General features: G+C 55.8%; 2 protein-coding genes across 2 annotated transcripts in view; one reads left to right on the forward strand and one right to left on the reverse strand.

The window, feature by feature from the left end:
- The window catches only part of LOC100751775 (inositol 1,4,5-trisphosphate receptor type 3), a 61,982-nt gene extending 49,364 nt beyond the window's left edge, over window positions 1-12,618 (forward strand). Inside the window, exons 34-58 of the mRNA XM_027388997.2 lie at window positions 1,375-1,495; window positions 1,814-2,004; window positions 2,135-2,283; window positions 2,405-2,513; window positions 2,596-2,686; window positions 2,773-2,942; window positions 3,760-3,934; window positions 4,033-4,214; window positions 4,350-4,550; window positions 4,672-4,782; window positions 5,138-5,233; window positions 5,352-5,453; window positions 5,800-5,886; window positions 6,293-6,403; window positions 6,492-6,684; window positions 6,772-6,897; window positions 7,183-7,355; window positions 7,781-7,945; window positions 8,323-8,515; window positions 8,854-8,958; window positions 9,039-9,166; window positions 9,822-9,987; window positions 10,404-10,564; window positions 11,507-11,668; window positions 11,939-12,618. Of these exons, the coding sequence (XP_027244798.1) occupies window positions 1,375-1,495; window positions 1,814-2,004; window positions 2,135-2,283; window positions 2,405-2,513; window positions 2,596-2,686; window positions 2,773-2,942; window positions 3,760-3,934; window positions 4,033-4,214; window positions 4,350-4,550; window positions 4,672-4,782; window positions 5,138-5,233; window positions 5,352-5,453; window positions 5,800-5,886; window positions 6,293-6,403; window positions 6,492-6,684; window positions 6,772-6,897; window positions 7,183-7,355; window positions 7,781-7,945; window positions 8,323-8,515; window positions 8,854-8,958; window positions 9,039-9,166; window positions 9,822-9,987; window positions 10,404-10,564; window positions 11,507-11,668; window positions 11,939-12,007 (3,537 nt within the window). The 3' untranslated portion in view covers window positions 12,008-12,618. The remainder of the gene's footprint in view (window positions 1-1,374; window positions 1,496-1,813; window positions 2,005-2,134; window positions 2,284-2,404; window positions 2,514-2,595; window positions 2,687-2,772; window positions 2,943-3,759; window positions 3,935-4,032; window positions 4,215-4,349; window positions 4,551-4,671; window positions 4,783-5,137; window positions 5,234-5,351; window positions 5,454-5,799; window positions 5,887-6,292; window positions 6,404-6,491; window positions 6,685-6,771; window positions 6,898-7,182; window positions 7,356-7,780; window positions 7,946-8,322; window positions 8,516-8,853; window positions 8,959-9,038; window positions 9,167-9,821; window positions 9,988-10,403; window positions 10,565-11,506; window positions 11,669-11,938) is intronic.
- Window positions 12,619-13,151: 533 nt separating this feature from the next.
- LOC100773172 (Uncharacterized protein C6orf125-like) lies at window positions 13,152-25,019 on the reverse strand. Its single transcript, XM_027388996.2, has 4 exons — window positions 24,845-25,019; window positions 16,125-16,199; window positions 15,429-15,498; window positions 13,152-13,310 (listed from the first exon to the last, which is right to left on the reverse strand). Exons 1-4 carry the CDS (start codon window positions 24,980-24,982, stop codon window positions 13,186-13,188), a joined length of 408 nt encoding a protein of 135 aa, XP_027244797.1. The 5' UTR covers window positions 24,983-25,019; the 3' UTR covers window positions 13,152-13,185.
- Window positions 25,020-25,390: the final 371 nt, after the last annotated feature.

Consider the following 25,390-nt stretch of genomic DNA (forward strand, 5'->3'; position numbering starts at 1 on the left):
CACGGCAGAGATGATTTTCAGCCTTAGCCAGAGTCCCAGGTCTCTGGGGAAGGCTCAGAGGCAGAGGCACTGCATAAATTATAAACACAGAGGACGAGAAGAAACCAGTGGAGGTGGCAGCCATGGGTTCAAGGCCAGTGTTGGCACCAGGCTGTCTCTGAGAAGAGTAAATTGAAGGTTAGGTACACAGGCATAGTGCTGCACGCCTTTAATCTCAGCAGAGGCAGAGGCAGGTGGATCTCTGTGAGTTCAAAGCCAGCTCTACACAGTGAGTCCCAGAACAGTCAAACGCTACATAGTGTGATAGTGAGGCCCCATCTCAAAAAATAAATAAATAAATAAATAAATAAATAAATAAATGGGAAAAGTTAGATCCAGGGAGGGTAAAGTTGCTTTGATATACATGTGAGACAAGGAGACTGAACATTTTTGCCTGTGGCTGTGTGTGGTGGCGCATGCCTTTTCTCACAGCACTGAGGAGGCAGAGGCAGGTGGGTCTCTGAGTTCAAGGTCAGCCTGGGATCAAAACAAATTTTATGTGTCCCCTCACCACCCCCAGCCTCAGACTAGCTGTAGGATGGGATAAAGCAGAATTTAATATAGAATATGTTAATATATTATTATTATTATTGTGCGTGTGGGCACTGGATAAGGGGTGAGCATATGGAGGTGAGGCCCCTTTTTCTACCCTTCCCTACATTCTAGAAAGCAAACTGAGGTCACCTTTACCTGTTAAGCTATCTCGATGGCCCAAAGTGTATCTTTTTTTTCATGATTTTTTTTTTTTTTTTGGTTTGGTTTTAAATTGTACTTTTTGGTTTTGGGGACTGGGTCAGCTCACAGAGATCCACGTGCCTCTGCCTCCTGAGAGCAGGGACCAAAGGTGTGCATCGCCACGTTCAGTCTTTTCTGTTTTTAAATGTCTGTCTGTCTTGTCTGTCTGTCTGTCTGTGCAGGCATGTGAGTGCCTGAGGAGGCAGGAAGAGGGCACTGGGTCTCTTGCAGCTGGAGTTAAAGCACTTGTGAGTGGCCAGATGTGGGTGCTAGGGACTGAACTCAGGCCCTCAGAAAGAGCAGCAAGTGCTGGTAGTCTCTGAGTCAGCCTCTGGGTTTTTGAATCATGGAAACACAGCACCATGCTCACCTCCCTCACCTCCACTTCAAAGGAAGGAAAAGCTGACTAGCATGGCTGTGAGCCCAGGCTTGGGCTGTGGAGTTCTCACACGGTGGCCCATAAGGTCAGGGAAGGTTCAGTGCTAAAGGAATTGGTGATTTTGTCTGGACCAAAGGCATACCATGGTAGTCAGACTCCTGGGCCTGTGCCCCTGCTTGGGGGTGTGTGGCTGAGCTGCCTCTGGGTTCTGTCTCCTGCAGACACACCAGACAATTGTGGTACAGTTGCTGCAATCCACCACACGGCTGCTCGAGTGTCCTTGGCTGCAGCAGCAGCACAAGGGTTCTGTGGAGGCCTGTGTCCGCACCCTCGCCATGGTGGGTGAGTATCCACACTGGACCTTTCCCGGTGTACCCTGCTGGGGACACCAGCCACATAGCGACCACCTTATTCCTGGGCATGAATGTCACCCAGGGTGGTTGCCTCCAGCTAGAGTTGCTCTTATTTCCTTTCGCTGATTGTGCTTTGGGAAGTGACCCAGGCAGAAGGTGGTACTGGGTTCCCTGTGTGCTGGTGGTCGGGCAGAATGCCCCATAGGGGCTCAGGCGACACTCATCCCTGCCCCGTCTATGGAAGCCTGAGCCTGGCCCAGCCATCCATCCCACCCCGTCTGTCCTCGGGCCCTGCTCCCTCTTGCAGCCAAGAGCCGGGCCATCTTGTTGCCCATGGATCTGGACGCGCACATGAGCGCTCTGCTCAGCAGTGGGGGCAGCTGTGCCGCCGCAGCCCAACGTAGTGCTGCCAACTATAAGACGGCCACGAGGACCTTCCCTCGCGTCATCCCCACCGCCAACCAGTGGGACTACAAGAACATCATTGAGAAGCTTCAGGTGGGCATGGCTGCCTGTTCTGGGGAGGAGGGGGCTGCTGCCCCTCAGGCAGTGTATAGTGTTTGGGGGATGGGATATGGTCACACCCTGGTCATCCTGGGCCTGGCGGTGACCTTGCCCTCCCTCCCAGGACATCATCACGGCCCTGGAAGAGCGGCTGAAGCCTCTGGTGCAGGCTGAGCTCTCGGTGCTGGTGGACGTGCTGCACTGGCCCGAGCTGCTCTTTCTGGAGGGCAGTGAGGCCTACCAGCGCTGTGAGAGTGGTGGCTTCCTGTCCAAGTGAGCAGGGAAGCCAGGGGTGTGGTGACCTGGGCCTGGGCAGAGCACCAGCGTCAGCGAACCAGAGGGGCTAGGGCTACACTGAGGCAGGTGGCCCCTTCAGCCTCTGCCTCTGCCCTAGGCTCATCCGTCACACGAAGGGCCTCATGGAGTCCGAGGAGAAGCTGTGTGTGAAGGTGCTGAGGACCCTGCAGCAGATGCTGCTGAAGAAGAACAAGTATGGCGACCGGGTGAGTGTCTACACCACTGGGCTGCAGCAGGGACTCAGGATGCAGGACAGGGGTCACCAAAGGTCTCGTTTTCACCTTCCAGGGCAACCAGCTGCGCAAGATGCTGTTGCAGAATTACCTCCAGAACCGGAAGTCCAGCTCCCGGGGCGAGCTCCCTGACCCCTCAGGCTCTGGTCAGTACCGTGGACCAGCCCTGTCCCGCCCTGCGTGGCTGGCTCCTGCTTCCAGCCATCGTCTCTCACACAAGCTTCTCCCCAAGGCCTGGACCAGGACTGGTCAGCCATCGCAGCCACCCAGTGCCGGCTGGACAAGGAGGGGGCCACCAAGTTGGTCTGCGACCTCATCACCAGCACCAAGAATGAGAAGATCTTCCAGGAGAGCATCGGCCTGGCCATCCGCCTGCTGGACGGAGGCAACACCGAGATCCAGGTGTGCGGTTGGAGCAGTGCGCCCGCCTTTACATCTGGTGGCATTGCGGCTGCAGGCCTGGGTGCTGGGGGCAAAAGGTGGTGGATTCCAGCTTCCGAATCTGTGCACCTGTCCTCGTGCAGGCCTGCCTTGTACCATCCCTGTCCTGTCCCACAAGTTCTACCATTCTGGCATCTCAGTGTCTGCCCAGGCCTCTTCCTTGCCGCCTCTGCTCCATCCTCCTCAGCTTTGGAGCCCAGCTCCTCTAACTCCCATTCATTGATTCACTCATTCATTCATTCACATTTGCATATTCAACACTGAACATGTGTCACTAACAATGATGCAAGCAGCAAGCAGTCAGCTCTGAGATAGAGACAAATCCGTGTCCTCTTGGCACCAGTGTTTTGGAAAGGACACAGGCAGAACAGGACTTAGGCATCTAAGGGTCCCTCTGGCTGCAGTGTGGAGCAGCTCCTGGAGCCAGTGTCCAGCAGGACCTGGGCAGACAGCAGCCTAGAATGTCCCCCACCCCACCCCAGCACTGTGGTCACAGCAAGCTGGCCTTCCCCATTAACTGCCGGGGTACTGAGCCCATGCCTAGCCCCCATCTCAGGGTACCTGTGTCTCCCAGACCCCTGTATTGAGTGGTGGGCTCAGACTTGGGAAGTAGCCAGGATGACCTGCTCCTCCTGCTGCCTCCTCCTAGGGCTAGGATGGCACCCACCTACCACACCCAAGTTCAGGTTAGGGATTTTGAGGCTTCACCACGGCCACCCAGAGCCAGGCACAGTGCTAAGGCTGCACGCCAACCCCACTCCCCCACCCCTGCCTCCAGAAATCTTTCTACAACCTGATGACTGGTGACAAGAAGTCAGAGCGCTTCTTCAGGGTGCTGCATGACCGCATGAAGCGAGCCCAGCAGGAGACCAAGTCCACGGTTGCTGTCAACATGAGCGACCTGGGCAGTCAGCCGCGGGAGGACCGTGAGCCAGTAGACCCCACCACCAAAGGTTGCGCTTCAGGCAGACGGGTGGGGGGCCCAGGACAAGACACTCAGGGTAGGGAGGGGCTCCCAGGAGCCCCAGCCTTATCAAGTCTTGCCCCACAGGCCGCGTGGCCTCCTTCTCCATGCCCAGCTCCTCCCGCTATTCACTGGGCCCCAGCTTGCACCGGGGCCGTGAGGCGAGTGATCGCGTGCAGAGCAGTGAGATGGGCGCCTCGGTGCTGGTCATGAGGCCCATCCTGCGCTTCCTGCAGCTGCTGTGTGAGAACCACAACCGTGACCTGCAGGTGAGTGAGGGCCTGGCCCAGGCCTGCCTGGCCCCCACTTCCAGTCAGCCAGCATCCCTGGCAAAGCCACCGGAACTGACGTCCTCGAGGTGGGTATGACTGCTGTGCCACGCCTACCCTGCCTGTGCTTCACAGAACTTCCTGCGCTGTCAGAACAACAAGACCAACTACAATCTGGTGTGTGAGACTCTGCAGTTCCTGGACATCATGTGTGGCAGTACCACAGGGGGGCTGGGGCTGCTGGGGCTCTACATCAACGAGGACAATGTGAGCCTGGTCATCCAGACCCTGGAGACCCTCACAGAGTACTGCCAGGGCCCGTGCCATGAGAACCAGGTGAGCAGCCTCATGGTGGAAGAGGTGCTAGGGAAGGGGCTGACTGGGTGGGCTGGGCTGGGGCTGCAAGGTCACCCCGACTCTGGCAAGTCTGGCCCTTGCATCCACTGCCTCCTATCAGACCTGCATTGTGACTCACGAGTCCAATGGCATTGACATCATCACGGCACTGATTCTCAATGACATCAGCCCGCTCTGCAAGTACCGCATGGATCTGGTCCTGCAGCTCAAGGTGGGGCCCAGTGATGAGATCAGGCTGTGCCTGTGAAACGTGTGTTCATGTGTGAGTCACAAGGGTGCTTCGCAGGTGTGGCACTACACAGTGGTGCTGTGGGGGGGGCCTCTTCTGTGTGTGTGCAGGTTGCACTGGCTACATAGGGATACATGAGTGAACAGCATCACACATCTTGGGTCCCCCTGGGGACTTCCTGTTGGGGGGGGGAAGAGTGGGTGCCTGGGAGCTTGAGCATGTTTGCTCAGGGTGGGTAAGGCTGGCCTGCAAGTCTCAGCATACCAGTGTCAGGGAGCAAAGTCAGGAGGAGGTTAAGGAGCCATAACGGGGCTCTTCTCTGTACCCCTCGCCCCAGGACAATGCCTCCAAGCTGCTGCTGGCTCTGATGGAAAGTCGGCATGACAGTGAGAATGCAGAACGCATCCTCATCAGCCTGCGGCCTCAGGAGCTGGTAAGGAGAGGGCAGCGGGAGAGGACTGAGTGGGTACAGGGAAGGGGGTCAGTGCCCCAGGGATGGGCGTAACAGCAAGTACCGAATTGTTCCCTGCTCCCTGCCCCCTACCCCGCAGGTGGACGTGATCAAGAAGGCCTACCTGCAGGAGGAGGAGCGGGAGAACTCCGAGGTGAGCCCACGCGAAGTGGGCCACAACATCTACATCCTAGCCCTTCAGGTACCAAGCTGTGCCCCTGGCCCTGGCCCTGGCCCTGGCCCTGGCCCTCTGGTGTGGCCCTGGCCCTCTGTGGTGTGCCCCTGGCCCTCTGTGGTGTGCCCCTGGCCCTCTGTAGTGTGCCCCTGGCCCTGGCCCTCTGTGGTGTGGCCCTCTGTGGTGTGCCCCTGGCCCTCTGTAGTGTGCCCCTGGCCCTCTGTAGTGTGCCCCTGGCCCTGGCCCTCTGTGGTGTGCCCCTGGCCCTCTGTGGTGTGGCCCTCTGTGGTGTGGCCCTGGCCCTCTGTGGTGTGGCCCTCTGTGGTGTGCCCTCTGAAGCAATGCCAGAGCTGTGTGGTCTTGTCTTCTGCAGCTTTCCAGGCACAACAAACAGCTGCAGCACCTGCTGAAGCCTGTGAAACGCATCCAGGAGGAGGAAGCGGAGGGCATCTCTTCCATGGTGCGGCAGGTGTCGGGGTTTGGGGTGGAGTTGGAAGGACTGGTGTCTGCAGGACAGGGCTGTGACCTGAGGGCAGGAATGACAGTTCTGTGGGAATGTGAGATAAGCAAGGAGCAGGCCAGAAACAGAGAGCTGCTGTCCTCAGAGGCCAGCCTAGAACCAAGTGAACTTGGATCTGAGAGCCAGACTAGAATCTGTGGGTGGGGCTTGCAGCTGGTCTGGGGTATGGTGCTGTAACCATGATACAGAAACGAAAGCAAGACCTCACATCTGGGGCAGGTCTGGAGAGGGCACCAACTCCCAATCGTGGTTGAGTGAGCGAGGTCTGGGCTGGCTGACCGCTCACCCCTGGGAGCAGCACTGGAGGGCTGCAGGGCTAACCCAGTGCCCCCACCTCTGCCCCCAGCTCAGCCTCAACAACAAGCAGCTGTCCCAAATGCTCAAGTCCTCCGCGCCTGCCCAGGAGGAGGAGGAAGACCCTCTGGCCTACTACGAGAACCACACCTCACAGATTGAGGTAAAGCAGAGGACAGATTGAGGTAAAGGTGAGCTGGGGGCAGTGAGGGCCTCTGCCCAGTGTGACCAGGTGTTGCCCGACCAATCAGATTGTGCGGCAAGACCGAAGCATGGAGCAGATTGTGTTCCCAGTGCCTGGCATCTGCCAGTTCCTGACAGAGGAGACCAAGCACCGGCTCTTCACCACCACAGAGCAGGATGAGCAGGGCAGCAAAGTGAGCGACTTCTTCGACCAGTCCTCCTTCTTGCACAATGAGATGGAATGGCAGCGCCGGCTTCGCAGTGAGGACCAGTGGATGCTCCTCCCCTTCCTGGGGCTGCCCCGGGCAGAGGCTTTGTCTGGACTCTCATGCCATGCTGTCTCCTCAGGTATGCCACTCATTTACTGGTTCTCCCGCCGCATGACGCTGTGGGGCAGCATCTCCTTCAACCTGGCTGTGTTCATCAACATCATCATTGCTTTCTTCTACCCCTATGTAGAGGGTGCGTCCACAGGTGAGGCCGCCAACCCGCCCCTCCCTTGCATAGTGGGCCCTCTGCATGTTCCGGGGGGAGGGGCAAGCAGGACTCCAGAGACAGACAGGCTGGCCTCCTGGGAGATGCCTGTGGGTATGTATGTGTACCCACATGCAGATCTAAGTCAGAGACGTGCGGTGTTTGCAGCAGCTGGCGGGGTGCTGCGGGTGTACCAGGTCCTCGGGGAAGGCCCCTGGGCTCTGGGGTTCACACTGGGGCCACCAGGCCTTAGGCACCTTGCTCATGCTTGCCCACTGCTCCCAGGCGTGCTGGGCTCCCCACTCATCTCGCTGCTCTTCTGGATCCTCATCTGCTTCTCCATCGCGGCCCTGTTCACCAAGCGCTACAGTGTCCGCCCCCTCATCGTGGCGCTCATTCTACGCTCCATCTACTACTTGGGCATTGGGCCCACACTCAATATCCTGGGCGCCCTCAATGTGAGTGCTGTGAGGTCCTCTGGCCGCCCTGTCACCTGCTGGCCCCTGCCATTCTTTGTAGGCTAGAGTTGGGCCTGTTCTGTGCTTCTGTACAACTCGGGCAGCCAGGAATTAGCCACCTGATCAGCAGCCTTGAGTGTCAAATGCAGGGTGCTGGCCATGCGTCCCCCACGGGCCAATGCACAGGTAGATGTCAAACTTAACATTTTATTAGGAAAGAAGACTTTTCTAACCCCTCGCTGTAAGACTGGGGTCTTCTGAACATGAGCCTCAGTTTCCCCTGGGCTTCCCTTCTTTGATACCGCACCTCATGAGACCAGTACGGCTCACTCCATGGGACTAGCCTGAGCTGGGCTTGGTGGCAGGGTTGAGGGTTAAGATAGATGATGGGGTGCTGACCGACACTTCCTGCCCTTTCTATCCAGCTTACCAACAAGATCGTGTTTGTGGTGAGCTTCGTGGGCAACCGTGGTACCTTCATCCGTGGCTATAAGGCCATGGTCATGGACATGGAGTTCTTGTACCATGTGGGCTACATCCTGACGAGTGTCCTGGGCCTCTTTGCTCACGAGCTATTCTACAGCATCCTGGTGAGCCTGCAGCTGGGTTGGGACCAGGGGCTTCCAACCCTAGTCTGTCGCAAGCTTCCATCTGTCTCATACAGAGAAGGGACTCAGCCAGACTAGGCTTCCTATCTGCCCTGTGCCCACAACAACTCCACCTCCTAGAATCTGGGTGAAATGAGCAACTGTGTGAGAAGCGCTTAGAGTGCTTCCCTGGGAGTGCAGCATAAGAGCTGCTGGCCTTCCAGGGTGGCTGGTGTCCATCCGCTCACCTGTGACACCGCACACACCTTCCCCTGGGCAGTCTCAGAACCCCAGATTCTTCTAGAAACCTCCCAGTTTGCTCCACTCCAGCCTGAGCTCTGACCCCACGGGCAGGACTCACAGACGTGTTGTTCCTGCAGCTCTTTGACCTCATCTACCGTGAGGAGACGCTGTTTAATGTCATCAAGAGTGTGACTCGCAATGGCCGTTCCATCCTGCTGACTGCCCTCCTGGCCCTCATACTAGTTTACCTCTTCTCCATCGTGGGGTTCCTCTTCCTCAAGGATGACTTCATCCTGGAGGTGGACCGGCTGCCTGAGAACCACTCTAGAGGTCTTGGGAACTTCCTTTCTGGGGTGGGTGTATGGGGGTGACAATGACAGAGCATGCCCAGGCTCCCCGCCTTCTTCCTACACCGTTTGCATCCCTGTGCATGTTCTAGTTCTCTTCAGTCTGAGGGGCAGGCGGAGCCTTGGAAGCCCTTGTAGACCTGTCATTCATGTAGAATCTGCTGTCTGCAGGGGCTGCCTGGGGCCAGGCTCAGAGTCGCAGAGTCGCTCCTTAGCCATAGTGAGCCAGCAGGAGGGGTCATGTCTCAGGACAGACTAGAGAGATGCTAAGGTCAGACAGACATCTGCATCTCCTTGTGACTTTGTTCCTGTCACCTCCAGCCAGCACCCTGGGCATGCCACACGGAACTGCCACGTTTGTGGGCACATGTAGCGGGGACAAGATAGACTGTGCCTCGGAGGTCTCTGTGCCCGAGATCCTAGAAGGTAAGGCGGGGACACCTGCAGGATGGGGTGTGACAGGACGGAATGGGCAGCCCAGGTCTGAGGGTAACGACCACCCACAGTAGACGAGGAGCCGGACAGCACTGAGCGGGCCTGTGACACTCTACTCATGTGCATCGTCACCGTCATGAACCACGGACTGCGCAACGGAGGTGGTGTGGGTGACATCCTCCGCAAGCCCTCCAAAGATGTGAGCATCCCTGCCCTGCCCTTGCGCCCAAGTCAGGCAGCAGCTGGGCTCCCTCCATGCTGACCTTCCCACCCACTTGTGTGACTGCTTCCCACAGCCAGCCAGTTTCTGTGACACTGGGCTCACTGTAGATGCTACAGGGGACACCATGGTGACTGGTCTTGGCTCTGAAGCCTGGGAAGGTGTGAGCTAGGCATCAGTCTCTGGCTTCCTCAGTCCAGAGGGAGGGCAGGGTGAAGCAGGACACTGACTCAGTTCTGTGAGGAGCTGCAGGACTTGGGACACAGGGCTGCTGGCTGCCCAAGCCATCAACTCCCGTTGCTTGGGAGAAGTCAACTCTGGCTAGACAAAGGTTCTGGAATGTGTGCGACTTAGCATCCTGAAAGCTGACCCAGGAGCTCACAGCTGCCCTTGCCTTTAACCAAGTTAAAGGCCAAGACAAGCCCTGTTTTGTAGCAGGACAAACTGCCATACACGACAAACTTGTCAGGGCTTCCTCCTGGCTAGCCCTCTCCAAATGTCAGCTCAGGGCTTCCTCCCAGTTGACAGATGACATCTCTGCCATCCTTAGTCTCCCATGTTTCTCTGGGGCCTGGAGTGACCCCAGCCACACGGCCCCAGCTGAGCTGTGTCCTCACGGTGCCCTTCTGTGCAGGAGTCTCTGTTCCCTGCCCGGGTGGTGTATGACCTCCTGTTCTTCTTCGTTGTCATCATCATCGTGCTGAATCTCATCTTTGGGGTGATCATCGACACCTTCGCTGACCTGCGCAGCGAGAAGCAGAAGAAAGAGGAGATCCTCAAGACCACATGCTTCATATGTGGTGAGGGCCACTTCCTCTCCTGGCTGCGTCCTGTGCACTGCTGGAGGCCCCGCAGCCACAGCGCCCTAGTTCCAGCCTTGCTGAGCCCCCGCTGAGCACAAGGCAGATGGCTGCTTGCCATCCCAGGATGGAGGGAGCTGACCTGGTCTGTGCTGGGACTGGCAGGACCTGGGAAACCACTGCTTCCACCCCTTGGGCCTCCAGAAGAGGAACCTGAGGCCACTGTGGTCTCAGGCTTCTGGTTTCAGTCACTGCTCCTTTCAAACCCAGGGACCCGGCTCAAAGAGTAGGGATCACCTGCACCGCAGACTGTTGACCCAGCTAGTCCTGTCACCCCTGGGCTCAGGCAGCTGCTCTGCAGGATGGCTGGCCCTCCGTGGGCTATGGATGGCTTCACTTCCTTCCTCTGCCCCCAGGCCTGGAGAGGGACAAGTTTGACAACAAGACGGTGTCCTTCGAGGAGCACATCAAGCTGGAGCACAACATGTGGAACTACCTGTACTTCATCGTGCTGGTCCGTGTCAAGAACAAGACCGACTACACGGGCCCTGAGAGCTACGTGGCGCAGATGATCAAGGTAAGCGGGTACGCACCCCAGGCCCGCCCTGCCGGTCCACAGCCTGGGAGGAGATGCTACCTCTGCTGACCTTAGCCTGAGTGCTGACAGCTGCGATGCTTCTTGGGCCAGACATGGAGTAAGGAACAGCTGGGGGGCCAGCCCTTGGCTGTTCAAAACTCTGCTAGCTACTCACGGATTCGCTCTGTTGGTGTGAGGAGAAAGCCAACTTGCAGGGAGCCTGTCAGGCCTGGAGGAGCATGGTAGCCCAAGCAAAAGGCCTCAGGGTACAGCAGTGGTGGGACGTGTGGAGTAAGGAGACCCCACTGAAGAATGTTGATCTCCCAAGGACCACTTAGAAGCCACAGCAAGGGAGGATGGCTTCCTAAAGTCAGCACTGTACCAATCTGAAAGCCTAGAAAAGCTTAAAAATGCCAGACTTAGAGGAATTAAGTATAATCCTTCCAATTTCCATAGTCATGGCAGCAGTGAAGTTTTGTCTCGAGGGATTTATCTGTTGGTCTGAAAATTCACAGCTTGTGACAGGGAACCAGAAAACTGCTTGGCTGGTGCCCCTCCCTCCTGCTTCTTCTATCCTAGGAACTATGGCTTTCCTTCTCCGGCCATGTGCCAGCCCTCCTTAGCAGGGCTGGGCTTCCTGTCTGCCATCTGTGTAACTCTTTCCTGGGTGCAGGGCATGCATGTCTGTGGAAACAGAAAGGAGGAAGCAAGTCTGGGGCTTGGCCTTCCTGCACCTTCCTGTGGCAGAGAGGCAGTAAAAGGCTTACTAGTGGGTGGGGCCACCTCACCTAAGGCAGCCTGCTGCAGTGGTGGACACTCACCTCTGGCTTCCTTCTGCCTGCCTGGGAGAGCCCAGGCCCGTCCCCATTTTCCTGTGACACACTCCCTGCTGGCTTCCCTGAGCAATGCCTCACTGGTCCTCACCCCAGCACTTTGTTTCAGAACAAGAACCTGGATTGGTTCCCACGGATGCGTGCCATGTCCCTGGTGAGCAGCGAGGGGGAGGGGGAGCAGAATGAGATCCGAATCCTGCAGGAGAAACTTGGCTCCACCATGAAGCTGGTGTCGCACCTCACCGCCCAGCTCAATGAGCTCAAGGAGCAGGTGTGTCCCTAACCTCAGGGTCCTAAGCGTCTCCACCCATGGTCCGTGCTGCAGCAGTGAGGCAGGGCTTCCTCTGCACGTAGTGGAGCTACACAGACTAGCTCCACAGCCCCTCTAGCAGCCACCCAGTTCACCCAATCAAGGGTTTGACATGCTGAGGACATCCTGGGGGTCGGTCGGGGGTGGCCATCTGCCACCAGTGCCAAGGTGCAGCTGGGCCCTCGGGGGAAGATGCCGCCTTCACCACCTGACGAGATTCATTTAACTCAGATGACAGAGCAGCGGAAACGGAGGCAACGCCTGGGCTTTGTAGATGTGCAGAACTGTATCAGCCGCTGAGAGGAGCCGTGGAAGCCCCCACAGGAGAGCTGCTGCCCTTCCTTCAGGCCAGGTGGCCCATCAGCCTCCGAGGCCAGGTGCCTGCCCCACCTCCTGCTCTGCTGGCACTCCCTCAGGCCAGGCTCTGGCCAGCAGGGGTACGGCAGAGCAGACAGTCCTGCTTAGAGCCCTTGAAGACTCAGTTTACCTTAGTGCCTTAGAGGACACTAGGTCCTCCAGACTGCTGTGCCTCAAAGCAGTAACTGACAGTCCTCAGTGGTCCTCGCAGGGTTAGAAGCGGGCTGTCTCTCATCTCCAAGCACTACACTGTGGCTGTCCCCTGCCTTCCTCCTGCCACAGGAAGGCGGCAGCCTGCTATTAGCTACTTAAGGCTTTGAAACTTAACTTATTCCCAGCGGTCATCCCACCCCGTTGTGCCTGCTGGAGACAGTGTGCTCTGTCCACGTAGCCTGATGATTCAGGATGGATGGGTTTGTAGGCAAGAGCCACAAGCCCGAGGGACAAGGACTGAGCTGTGTGAAAGTGGTGTTTGTCATGTTTTACAAGTCTTATGTCCTGAGAACTAATGTGTTAACTGCCTTAAATAAATTAATAGACACCAGGTCCACCAATGGGCTCCACTTCTGCTTCCCACAGAGGTCACTGTGCCCTGGCAGCCTGGCCCCCCTCAGACTCAGGATGCTAAATGCCTCCGCTGTACTCCAGTGCCTACCAGGGCTCTGGTTATTTGACTGGCTCCACTGGGCCCCAGCCCCTGGGCTTGATTGACTGGGCCGCTGCAAGACCTCGAGCAGGACGTGACGCCTCACAGAAGGTGGCCTGTACGGCCTGTAGCTTCCACAGAACCTGCCTGTGCCAAGGCCACACCCAGTCCAGGCTTGGCTACAGCTCTGCTGTTGCTCATCCCACCTGGGCCAGAGTGAGCGAGCGGCTTGAGCTGTCTTCTGAGCCTGTGGGCAGAGGGCCAGACAGGATGCCAGCCTTCCTCCTCCTACACATCAGGGAGCCTGAGGACCCCCCTGGGCTTGCAGACCCTCCTCAGGCTGGGAGGGCCCTATGCTCCTTCTGCTGGAGACACCTGGCCTATGCTACACATCATCCCTGCTCAGGCTGATGGGGTCAATGAGCCAGTTCCAAACTGGGAAAGTGGAGAAACTGGGCAGTTTTATTGATGAGGGTCAGGTACGTGGGCGGGACAAGACCCGAGCCCAAGCTTTATGCTTCTCCTCTGGCCTCGGTGCAAACTTCTCCTGGAGTTTCTTCCACACGCTCTTATCCAGCTCCTGGAACTCTTCCATGGTGTCTGAACAGGGAGAGACAGAACGCTGACATCATAGGGCTGTCTCCAGAAGAGTACACTTTGCTTTCTATGTGCCCCAGGCACTGGGTCTGTATAGTGAGAGGCAGTTCCCGATGGCCATAGCGAAACTTCACTGGCGGTGACGGGACACACGCACAAGGGTTACCTGAGCATCACACATTACTTCCTGCCCTACTCCACATGAACTGGCAAAGAAATGGCCCTAACTTTCTTCTCAAGCTGGGCCCACTTTACACGAGCTGCTGGCACTGAGGCAAGCCCCTGGCTCCTGAAGCATCAAGATGAGGAGCTGCCAGACTCAGCAGTGTGGGTCCCTGCGGGGGGGGGGGGGGGGGGGGGGGGGAGATGAGTGCCCCCCAATCCCTGAACCCTTGCAACCTTGAGTTCCACTGTAAAACGAGGACAAGACCACAAACCTTCCATGCTGGGTTTGTGGCAAGCAGGGTGGGAATAAGCAGAGCCCTGGGCGGAAAGGGCACCCTTCACAGTGGTGACAGTGTATGTGTGTGTATGCAGAGAGCCATGTTCAAGAACCACACATGACGCAGGCAGATCTCTGGGAGTTTGAGGCCAGTGTGGTCTACAGAGTGAGTTCCAGGACAGCCAGGGCTGCACAGAGAAACCCTGTCTTGACCCTCCACCCCCACCACACACACTCTGTACATCCGACAGCACACACAGGACACCCGACAGCACTCTGGCCTCTATCCACCAACTGTGAGAACCACAAGTGTCTCCAGACATGGCTCTTATCTATGGGACACAGAACGTCTCCTAGCAGAGAGCTAGTAGTCCAAGGACTCTAAGGGCCCGTGACATCTCATTTTATAATTCACAGATATTAAACTTAGACACCACCATGGTACTGCTTAGCTTTCAGGGGCTCCATTTTAACAAAAGCGCTGGCTTGGGGCACTGTGGGGCAGCCACCAGCACAGTCTATCACCCTTTGACTTTTACGAAGTCCAGATGCCCAAACAAGGCACAAAGTGTGACACTGGGATCCCTGCCCTCCTACACACTAAGGTCTGGCTGGTTCTATGTGCTCGTGGATCCTTGTTGCGGTGGTGCTGGCTCCACACAGTTGCAACCAAACACGAGGCCTGCTGTGCGACCACTGTCAGGGCTCCCTGGGCTCACTAGAAGCCAGACCAGCGGTCACCATGCTGCCTGCCACCCGCCCAGGGGCTTCCTGAGGCCAGCAGAAGGGACAGGCACAAGATCTGGGAACCCGAGTCCATGCTAAGTTCATTCTCAGGACCCCTCACAAAGACACCCCATCACTCCTGGTAATGACGTGACCAGGATGTGGGGGTAGAGATGCCTGGCCTCACAGCAAAGCCACTCTCCTGAGGCAGACACAGCAGAAAATACAGGTTCCCATCTGCTCAGAAGGTAAGAATTCTAGAAGGTCAAATCTTCACTGCCAAAAGGAAGGAGAAATTTCTAGAGTACCAGACAGCCAACGTTTCAGGGCCATGCCCTCCCAGGAAAGGTTAGCCTATTTTTATATACAATATCCTTGGCAGTAAAAAATAGCAATTTTCCAGGACTTACCTGCTCTGACCATGCCCCCACCCCTGCCACCCCTTTCAGTGACAATGGAAATGGGAAGTAGGGAGGGGCTAACTGGCAGGGGCTTCCTTCCTGCCAACTGGGTTCTAGCCATGACTCCTAAACAGACCTTGTTAGACGCATATGGAACCTGCAGACCACATCCCCTGGGACAGATAACTCACAGGCGGATATCCCCATACTCATTTACTGAATGGCTTTTTGTTTTAATTAAAAGCCTCATTGTTTATAAAGCCCCCTTAGGACCATAAAAATAAAATTATTTTCCTTCCATCCTGATTCCAATGACTTCCATTTGGCAAATATGTAGTCCCTTGTTCCCAGGCACCAGCCTTGAATTGAAAGTACTAAAGATGATTTTCTCTAAGTAATACCTTTGACCTTTTCCATACTCTGAGGCTTAAACATATGAGCCCTGGAGCTTCAAGGCTTCCCGTCATGCAAAACTGTCTTCTCAGGCAATCCTCCTAACCCTTCAAGCTCACAGCCAGCCAACCAACCAGGGAGGGCACTCATGCCTCCTACCTGTGGACAGGATCACCTTGTATTCTTCCACGGACAGGCCACTGAAGCTGGTGTCTCTGGGGCGAGGGTACTGGCGCAGGAGCAGGAGAGAAGGGACACATTAATTCTTCAGGACACTGGCTTGCTCTGGCTGGCTGCAATTTACCTGGGCCCTAGGGGCTGGAGGCCACAGCCCTGATGATGAGATGAGCAGCGCCACCTAGAGGCCAGGACTCTGTATTTCTAACTACTAGCTTTCAGGTGACCCGTACAGTGCTGCTCAGTCAATGGCATTTGGAAGGAAACCTCTTGCACACAGGCACTTCCTTTTGGCCAAGTCTATTTGTGGAGCTACTAATATATTTTTCAAGTCTGGAAAAACCACACTACATGCATTTGGACAGTAATCACGTCAAGGCTGAGGAGGAACAGAGCTTGGTGTGACAGGACTGTCCCAGCTCTCCATCTTTACCGGCATGTGACATCAATTCCATCATCGAGTGGGAAAACACGCTCGTGCACAGGAGCCATGGCTTTTATCCAGCAGACCTTTGAAGGCCTCTGCCAGGCACCATTGTTGGATTAGCTTAAGGTATGGGTTACATATGAAACACAATTTACAAAACACCATATAATCAGTTTTACCCCGTTCTGATTGGCCCTCCAACTGGAGGCGGAGGGGAGGGGAGGGGGGCAAAGCCTTCGCCCCTCACTCACCTTGTGTTTGTAGTAGTTTGAATGCAGTCGTGCTAAGCTTTCATACATCTGGTCACAGGCCTCAGGTTCTGCCACCTGAAAGACAGGGTGCCCCAGGGAAGTGAGCGGAGGAGGTGGGCCCCCACGTTGCACCTACAATAATGCATCAGAGGAGGGCACTGGAGTCCCAGCGCTGTGGGAAGCAAACCCCTCTCCAGCTCCAGCTGAGGAGCCCCCTCAGTGGATGAAGAGCCCCCCTCACCTGCCCCCAATCTGCAGGACCAATCTGAAAAGCCCCTAACAAGCAGACAAATGTTCAGCAGTTCTCTGCACCTGGGAGCCACCATGTCAGCTGCAGGTTACAAAGGACATGCTGGGGGCAGTGTGGGCTCCAGGGACCCAGAAAGAAGCTCAGAGATGGCAGGGAGGAAGGCCAGCCCTCTGGCTGGAAGGGGCCATGTGAATGGGGAGATGGTATGGCAGGGTGTTGCCATGGAGGCTGCAGAGCACCTGGATCTGCCTGAGCCCAGGAACATGAGAAGGAGAAAGAAAGCAAGCTCTGTGAAATGGGGTCAGTATGAAGTGGATTCAATATTCTTTTATGAAAAACCAAACAACAAATGAATAAATGAAACCTCCAGCCCTTTCACCTCTAAGCAAGGAGCTGCTAAGACTACAAGGGAGAAAGCCAGCCGGGGTTCAAGGCACCCCTGCAGCCCCAGCACTTGGGCAGGGGAGTGTGAGGTCAGTCTGGGCTACATGGAGAGCTCTAGCCGCCCCTGGCCTGTAGAGGGGACACTGTCTCGAGAGGAAAGGAGGCCATGTTACAAAACTGGTGAACCAAGCAGGCCCAAGGCAGACTGCAGCTGTGCGCAGTCAGGAAGATGGCACGGAGCACACAGACGAGGGGAGCAAGGAGAAAACACCCAGAAGGGAGGCAGGCCTCTGCTGGGAAGATGGGTTTCTGCCTTTCAGACAGCTCATCGTTAACTCTTTCTTTCCTCCAGCCTTGCCACTTGTCCATATAGCTCATTACATTCCTCTGCCAGGAATTCCAAAAGCTCCCAGAACAAAACTCTTTTATAGTTTCCCCAGAACTCAAATGATGGCTTTTTTCTGACTTAAATCTTGTCTTGAAGAGCAAGCATATAAATAAATCAGGAGGTAAGCATTTCAGCGAGACAGCCCTCTTCTGTCTGTGCATCAAATGAGGTCCCAGCGCTCAGCCAACACAGCCCCAGACCTGCTTTCCTTTCTACCAGCTGTGCCCCTGCTCTGTCCAGGAAGTCACCTGGACAGAGAGGGCTGTAGGCAGAGTAGAGACTGGGGGCAGCTACACGACAAAGACATTAATTACAGGGTATAAAACGGGGAGAACTGTGGGGCTAGCATCTCCCTGGCAGTTCTCCCCACAAGGCCAGCAGCCATGCTATCCAGGGAGGGAGTACTTGGCTCACTGATCCTTTTGTGGGGGGGGAGTGCAGACAGGGTCTCTGTGTAGTTCTGGAAGTCACTGTGTAGAGCCAGGATGGCACTGAAGTCACAGAGATACTCCTGCCTCTGCCTTCTGAATGCTGGGATTACAGGCATGTGCACCACAACCATTGGCACACTACTTCTTACTCAGAAGACAGAGGAAGCAGCACACAGACCACAAGCCCTGGGCCAGGGATACAGAACGAAACCCTGTCTCAGGCCAAGCATCAGGTGAGGGAGATAGTTCCGTTGGGGAAGTGCTCGCCCTGCAAGCATGAGGCAGACACTCAACTGCAGTGCTGGGCAGGTGGAGACAGGTAGATCCCTGGGGCTCACTGGCTGGCCTGTGTAGGCTACTGAGCCAGCTCCAGGGCAGGGAGAGAACCTGCCTGCAAATAAATAACTAGAAAGCCACGGGGTAAGAAAAGGGCAGACGAAGCTCCCTCTGACTTCTGCATGTATACGTGTAAATGTGTACGCACACGCCCTTCACATATGCACACGCTCACAGACAGCAGTCACACACCGTCTAAGTACCCAACAGCAAGGTCACTTCCTATGCTTGTGCTCTCCACACCCGTACTGACCTACAAACTCCACAGCCTGCACGAGCCGGCATCTGTATGCATGGCCTTGGTGTGAGCAGGGGCCTCCCAGGGAGCAAGGGCCTCTGTGGCTGTAGCACACAGGGGACCAGCTGCCCTGGTGGGATCCTGTCACCACTGTCCACTCTGCCTGCACACTTAAAGTTCCTTGCTGGTTCCATGCATACGCCATTCTTGTGAACACCTGATTACTCACAAGGCCCTCTTGGGCATGTGCTTCCTGGAATCCAGGTGTTCTCTTGTGTGATCACGCAGGACAACAGTGATACAGTGCCAGTATCTAATACGCCATGTCCGAATTCCAATCCTGGCCACTGTCTGGGAAACCCTCACAGGGCAGAGGACCACCCACTGCGGTCCACTGTCCTCGGCCAATCATCTTGCATCCTGGGCCTCAGCCTGCCTCTATCTTCCATGTGCTGCCACTTTTTAGGTACACTGGTGAACTTGACTTTAAAAGTGACAATAGTAGCCCCTACCTCTGAAGGTGGAATGAGGTTGAAGGAGGTGACATGGCTGCTCCTGGCCTGGGAAATGAGGGAATGGGCCAGTGTACGTTAGGGTTAGCGCAGTACTGGAGCCCACCTTACAATACAAACAGAAGAGAGTGCTGCTCAGACCAATACAAAGCACACAGGGGTGTGTGATGTGCCATGGCTGTGCGCTGGGGGGGGGGAGGGGGGACAAGGAAGACTGGAGAAGCATGCCAGCAGAGACCAGCTGGAATACAGCCCTGAAGGTCCCAAGGAGCGGGTCTGAATGGCCATGCATCTGGTATGATGGAAAGATGGCGGGAACCACGGAGGCCTTACCAGGCCACACTAGACCTGACCTGGACACCTCTGGGCATTAAGCATTTCATGGCCAGGTAAGAGGCCCTGCTAAAGGCTGTTCTCACAGCTGCTCACTATACCCACCCCTCCCACCACCAGACCGCTTTCCTAGTGCCCAGCACTAGGGGCAGCCTGCACTCCAACCAGACAGACCTGAGCTGCAGCCAGTCTCCTGGAAGAGGCCGCCCTGCTTCCTGCACCCTAGCAACCAGGGAGCCTCATCACTCGCCCGCTCACTTGCCCCTGACAGCACAGACAGGATGGGTGCAGAGGAAAGGGCCTTGAGTGCAAAAATGAAGTAACCCAGGAACCCTCAACCTCCTCAGTGCCCTTTGTCCCTCAGCCTAGCAGTGTTCAAGGAGTTTTGTAACCAGGGATGGTGGCACGGGCCTATTATCTCAGAACTCGGGAGGTAGGAGGATGGTGAGTTCAAGGCCTTCCTGGGGGTCTAGTTAACACAATACAATATTACCTGTCATCTAATTTCCCACTAGGTCAGGTGTTTACAATTACAGAGGACTGTAGAAGCAGCCCAGTGGAGGTGGTGGGAGTTTACAATATGCCAATTTCTAGCAAATTCTTATTGCCTAAGGATTGACAGCAAGAACATGGCCCATTGCAGGATCCATGTTACATCTAACTCTAGCTCAGCAATTAAAATGCAGTTTTGTTTGCTACTTAACAGCTATCAACGGGATCCCTATTTCATTCCCGAAGCCTAGCCCAAAACCTACCTACACCTTCCACTCCAGTTAGATTCCAGCACAAACACTCTGGAACCTGGAACCACCAGCATTTCTCATGAAATGTCTTCTGGGTTTTAGGTAAGACTCCTATGTGCAAAGCTTTAAATTACCTGGGATTTGCATTTGCACCTAATGAGATTATGGACATTCTGGGACAAAGAGCTGCACACGGGCGTTATGAAAAATTCCCCGCTGGTCCCTAAGCACGAATGAAATGGAGGCTCCGAGACAAGCGCCCTTTACAGCTCCATCGTTCCCTCTGCATTTCCCTGCTCAGCCGTCAGTAAATTTCTCTTTACCATATTAAACTTTTATACATACAAATCTACATCAGTGCCCGAGGCACTGATTTCCATTTTCAAAATTGAATTTTGGGTGGTGACAGCAATTTGTACAGCGGCCCCTGTTCCAGTCACACAAGGGAAGCATAAGGACACTGGGGAGGGTGCCACAGACTGCTCTGCTAATGAAGGTGGGTCTGGATCTGGTCTAGGAAGCTCTATGAAGAGAAGGTTTCGTGACTCTGTAAAGGCCTTCTGACAGGAGCCATGCTGTTGTGGAGCACATCCCTGCCAATGCAATCCATTGCTTGAGCACCTACTACAGAGTGTACACTGCTAGGGGAACCAGACAAAGGAAAGGCAGGCAGCCAAGCCCAGGGGACAAGAGACACATGCAGTGAAAACCATGGGACTGAGTGAAAACCTGGGACTATTCCCAGGCACAGTCAGGGAATAACAGCACAACAGAGTTGAACAGGACAGGCATGGCAGTAAGGACAGTGTCACACAGGGCACAGAGCAGACAGCCACAGTCCCTCGTCCATCCAAGCTTGAGTAGCATTGCATCCGTGGGAGGAGAGCTGTTTCTGGAGAGAGAGGTGAGCTGTGTCGGGGCGTTTGTATGGTATCAGCAGTCCAAAGTCACTAGGGTCTCAAAGATTAATAAAGAATTAAGCTCTGAAGGCAGAGTAGGGGACTGCAAGGGCAGGACGCTGAGCATGCTATAGTGTTGAGTGGTGACCTGGGTACCAAGGGCTGGCAGACACTGAACACTCAGAGTTGCTGCCAATACCCAAGATGTCTGATGAAGTGGTGGCCATGGAAGCAGCCATTCGCCTCTAAGAACAGCCACACCTTTACGAGGACGCGCTCTCTGCTCCAAACACTCTGATCTGCCTCACTCACTCCAACCGAGAGTAAAGACCATGACACAATCGGTCCTGGAGACCACTCTGTTCACAACCTATTTCTGCAGCGCCTCTATGTTACAAAGAGCACAATCTGTCCTTAGGCCACAACCCCCAAACCCGATTTGGTGGATGAAGTACCCACCAACTCAGCCGAGATGCCTTCTCTGTGGCCGTCACGTGCCAGGCAGCTGGGGACCAGACCTCATCAGGGTGACTACAGCCTTGGGTTCCCTTTGAGGAGGTGCTGGACTGCCTGCTCGGAATCCAGCAAAGCTTGACATCTTTCCCCTTGGCCCATCATCTAACCCTTCATAAAACACAACTGCTGCAGCCTGTGCTGGCCAGGCAGCAGCATCTCCAGACCCTTTCCAGAGCTGGCCTGAGTGGGCTAGGTGGACCTGGCAGAGCTTTCCAAGGCCACCCTGCACCTGATTCTAAGAGCTCTGCCCTTGGCCTGCAGTGAAGTCAATAACCACAGCTGTTTGCCCCTCCCCCATGCCGGGATTCTTTTGTGGAGCTCCAGGTGCTGCAGGGAATGAAAACTATTCAAGACAAGACCCATAACCATGAACTTCACAGGGGAACAACAGGAGGCAGGCAGGCTGGTAGAGGTGTTCCCTGTGTTCCAGCTCCCTGCTGCCATCTCCCCTCCTGGTGGGCTTCGGGTGGGCCACCTCTGGTGGCTTCTACAGAGGCAGAGGGCTAGAATTGTTACCCCACTGAGCACCACCTTTCTTCTTGGTGCACCGGGGAGGTAGTGATCAGACAAAGAAAAGAGGTGGGCCTGAGGTATTGAATTCTTTGCTCAACAGCAAATGGGAGGGAAGGAGGGACTTGATGTTCTCAGAAGAAACTAAACAGGGGGTCTCTCAAGAGGACTGACAACAGGGGACCCGCTGACGCCTAGAGCCATGCAGACCGGGGCACGTGGCTGGGCTGTCTTGCTTGTCTCTTACTGTCAAGGGCCCTGGCTTTACTTTTCTGCTTTGATTTCAGTATCTGTAAGAAGTGAAGTAATGGCTGCTGCACTTGGTGGCACAAAGGATAAAATCAGATGCACTGTGCCAAGTGCTCTATGTACCTTTTACAGTCCTTGTTAGACCACAGGAGGCCAAGAGGCCAAGAGGATGCCGGTCTCAACAAAGCTGCTCCACCCAGCAGCCTCCACCTCCTCCAGTTCTACTTTCTGGACAAGTGGCAGAGAGGTGGGGGACACAGCAATCAGCCACCCCCAGGGTCTCATCCGCCTTCTGCTGTCGGTTTAATGAAGCGTCTCTCACAGCCACCTTTCTTTCTCAAGGTCTTTCATAAGTGATCCGGGGGTGGCGGTGGGAGTGACTCACACACTGTTCTCCACCCCAGCCAAGGACTGCTCCCTCCAAAAAAATTATCACCAAGATTTACTAAGCCCAGGCAGGCTCAATTTCAGATGACATTGGGATGAGCTATGACAAAGGTCCTCAGTAATGTGTCCACTGCAGCCGTGACGCCCTAGCTCTCTCCACCAAGAGCACATCCATCAGCTGTGGCGGAGTCATTGGTGAAGCCCTCCCCAACTTGCATCCACAGCTATGACTCAAGTCTGTGTGGGCCTCAGCTAATCAGAAACTGTGTCCCTAGGTGATGACAAAGGCTGACAAGTCCCCTCCCTGCTGGCTGTGTGATGCTAACAACCCAGTGTCAGCCTCTCCCCCTCTAGGCGGTTCGCCTCTGGCTGACCAATGCTACGCTACTCGGGGCTCGGGAGCTGGTCTCCCCTGTGTCAGAAGTGCCTGGGACTGCACAAGCACAGAAAGCTTCAAACCAAGGGTACGTCAGGTGAGTCTGCGCAGGAGAAGCAGCCTGCCCCCTCTCATCTTAGTGCTCCCCCAGCAACTTCTGCTACTTGTGCAACCAGACTGGAGAGGACTGGACTCAACCCATTGCTTGGATGTCCACTGGATGCTTCTGTGTGCTAAGAATCACATCAGACGGGTGGAGGATGTGTGTGTGGGGAGTGGGGGCTTCATCTCTAGTCTCAGGAAGCTCAAACTATATGTAAATAAGGGAGCACAGCCCTAGAGAGCCCATTGGGTTGCCTCAAGATCCGCATGACATGGGTCAGTGAGGACCACTAAGTGCCATGTGAGGACTCTGTGCACAGTGACCGCCCCTGCTCTCAGAAGTCCTAGGCCAGACCTTCGGCCCACATCACTAGCAGCAACCTAGTCACTCGTGAGGTGGGCTGGCTTAGCCAGGGTGCAATGAGCTGCAATATCCCCATGTTCCAGCTTCGGCAGGCTGTGGGTCCAGTTTCACAGGTAATTTGTTTGGCTAGGATGTGAGCTGTGCGTCTCATGTGACACCTCTGACCTCTTGCCGAAGCCCTGCGCTCAAATAACCTCCTGCCTACTTGACATTTCCACTTGGAAGTCAGTCTTCTTGGCACCTCAAGCTTAAAGCAGTGAACATCAAACGTGCCATGTTCTTCCCACACCCCACCTGCTCCTCATGTAGTCTTTCCCATCTGAGTAAACGGTACCCAGCTGCTCAAGCCAAAAAAAGAAAAGGGGGGGATCTAGGTGCTGTCCTTGGTTCCTCCTTTCTTTTACCCCACGCCCAGCATGTCCATGCTGTTAATGTGACTTGCACACAGCCAACTGTTTACAGTTACCTCCATCTCCCGCGCTGCCTGCCTCCCTTATCCAAGCCACCAGGACCTCTCCCTGGGTACCACAGAAGGCTTCTCTGCAGCCTCCTTGTTTCTCTTGCCCACAGCACCAGAGACACCTTTTCAAATTAGGTCACATCGGTCCCCTGGCTGAATGTCCCCAGTGGCTTCTCCCTGGCTTCATGGTAAATTCCGACTCCTAATCAGAGCCTTTAAGACTGAATGGGAGGACCCGAGGGGTGGCTGGGCAGCTGAAACGAGCCCAGGCTTGGTTCCTAGTATCCCCGTGGTGGCTCACAGCCACCAGTAACGTCCTCCTCCTCTGGCCTCCAGGGGCTAATGCGGTGCACAGACATACATGTGGGCAAAACACATTTAAAACGAAGCCTGTGTGGTGCCCGATTCCTGCCCTCCCTCGGCTCCAAGCCTTAGCTGTGGACACGCCACTCACCACCCTTCACTCTGGATATCTTGCTTTTCTCTCTCTCTCCTGTCTGATTTCCTCCTTGGCAATGAGTGGCCGCTCTTCCCGAAGTGCGGCGGTCGCCGTCTTCCTGACCTGAGCCTCACCCTACGAATGTCCCTGAGGCAAGCCCCAGGAGCAAGACCAACGTTACATTTACTATGACCACAGTACTTATCGGGGTTGCCTCATGCGTTTGCTTGCTCCTTGTCCCTTGTCCCTTCAAAGCCGCACGGGGAGGGGAGACGGCTCAGCGGTTACGAGCACTGGCTGCTCTCCTAGAGGTCCTGAGTTCAATTCCCAGCACCCGCATGGTGGCTCACAACCATCTGTAATGAGGTTTGGTGCCCTCCTCAGGCGTGGAGGCAGACACGTAGGCAGAACGCACTGCATAACAAATCAATCAATCAATCAATCAATCAATCAATCTTGAAAAGAAAACAAGACAGCCACATGGGGCAAGAGGGAGGCGAGGGGCCCGAGTGAAGACAGGCCCGCCGCGCGGTGACAGGGACGAGGGGCGCCGGGGTCCGGCTGGGGTTCTCGGGACAGGCTCGGCTCACAACAACCCCGCCTAACAACTGGCTTGGGTCTTCAGTGGCATGTGGGCCCCGGGGGCGCCCCGGCCACCCCGAGGAGCAGGCGTCGCCCGCGGCGGCCGGCGGGAGCGCGGGTGTCTCGCGCACGTGCGGCGGTCACGGGGCCGGCGCATGCGCAGACTCCCCCCCGCCGCCGCCCCTCGCTCCGACGCCTCCAACCTCCTCCCCTCCGGTCACCTGGGTGTTCTCTCCCTCCCGAAAGGCCTGTGCTACCCGCTTCCGCAGGTAAGCGCCCAAGTCCCGGCCCCGTTTGGTCTCGTCCACCGGCCACTCCTCACAGAGCTTAAGGAAGCGACGGTAGCGGAGAGCGGCCATCTTGGGCCCGGCTTGCCCCGCCCCTGTGGGAGGAGTCGAGGGCGCGGACGGCGCGCGTGCGCACTAGCGCGCGCCGGCTTCTCCCGACGGACATGCGCAGTTCCGCTGACGGCGGGCTTGCTTCCCTCCAGGCAGGGGCGCTCGCTGCTCACCTGTGAGTGCGAGCCCTTGAGCGATTCTTCTCCAGCCTCCGTCCTGGAACTCGCCCAGGTCCCAGGGGCAAAGCAGACGCGGTGTACCCTGGGGAGTGCTTTGCTTTTCATTTGCAACGACTGCACAAGCTCGAGGAGACTAAAACAGCTTCCCTCGAGGCCTCTGCTGTTTTGCATAAGAGAAACATTTGCGTGTGAATGCAGGTTGTTACCGGATGAAGATGTGTTTGAACTTGATCTCTGGCAGGCACACACA

Source organism: Cricetulus griseus (assembly GCF_003668045.3).
Source record: "Cricetulus griseus strain 17A/GY chromosome 1 unlocalized genomic scaffold, alternate assembly CriGri-PICRH-1.0 chr1_0, whole genome shotgun sequence".
Classification (NCBI taxonomy): Eukaryota; Metazoa; Chordata; class Mammalia; order Rodentia; family Cricetidae; genus Cricetulus; species Cricetulus griseus.

Excerpts from the sequence above, each read along its gene's own strand:
- LOC100773172 (XM_027388996.2), bottom strand. The coding sequence starts at position 24,982 with ATGGCCGCTCTCCGCTACCGTCGCTTCCTTAAGCTCTGTGAGGAGTGG. Across the intron at positions 15,499-16,124 it reads CAAACTACTACAAACACAAG|TACCCTCGCCCCAGAGACAC; the intron begins GTGAGTGAGGGG and ends CTCCTGCGCCAG. Across the intron at positions 13,311-15,428 it reads CAAGGTGATCCTGTCCACAG|ACACCATGGAAGAGTTCCAG; the intron begins GTAGGAGGCATG and ends CTCCCTGTTCAG.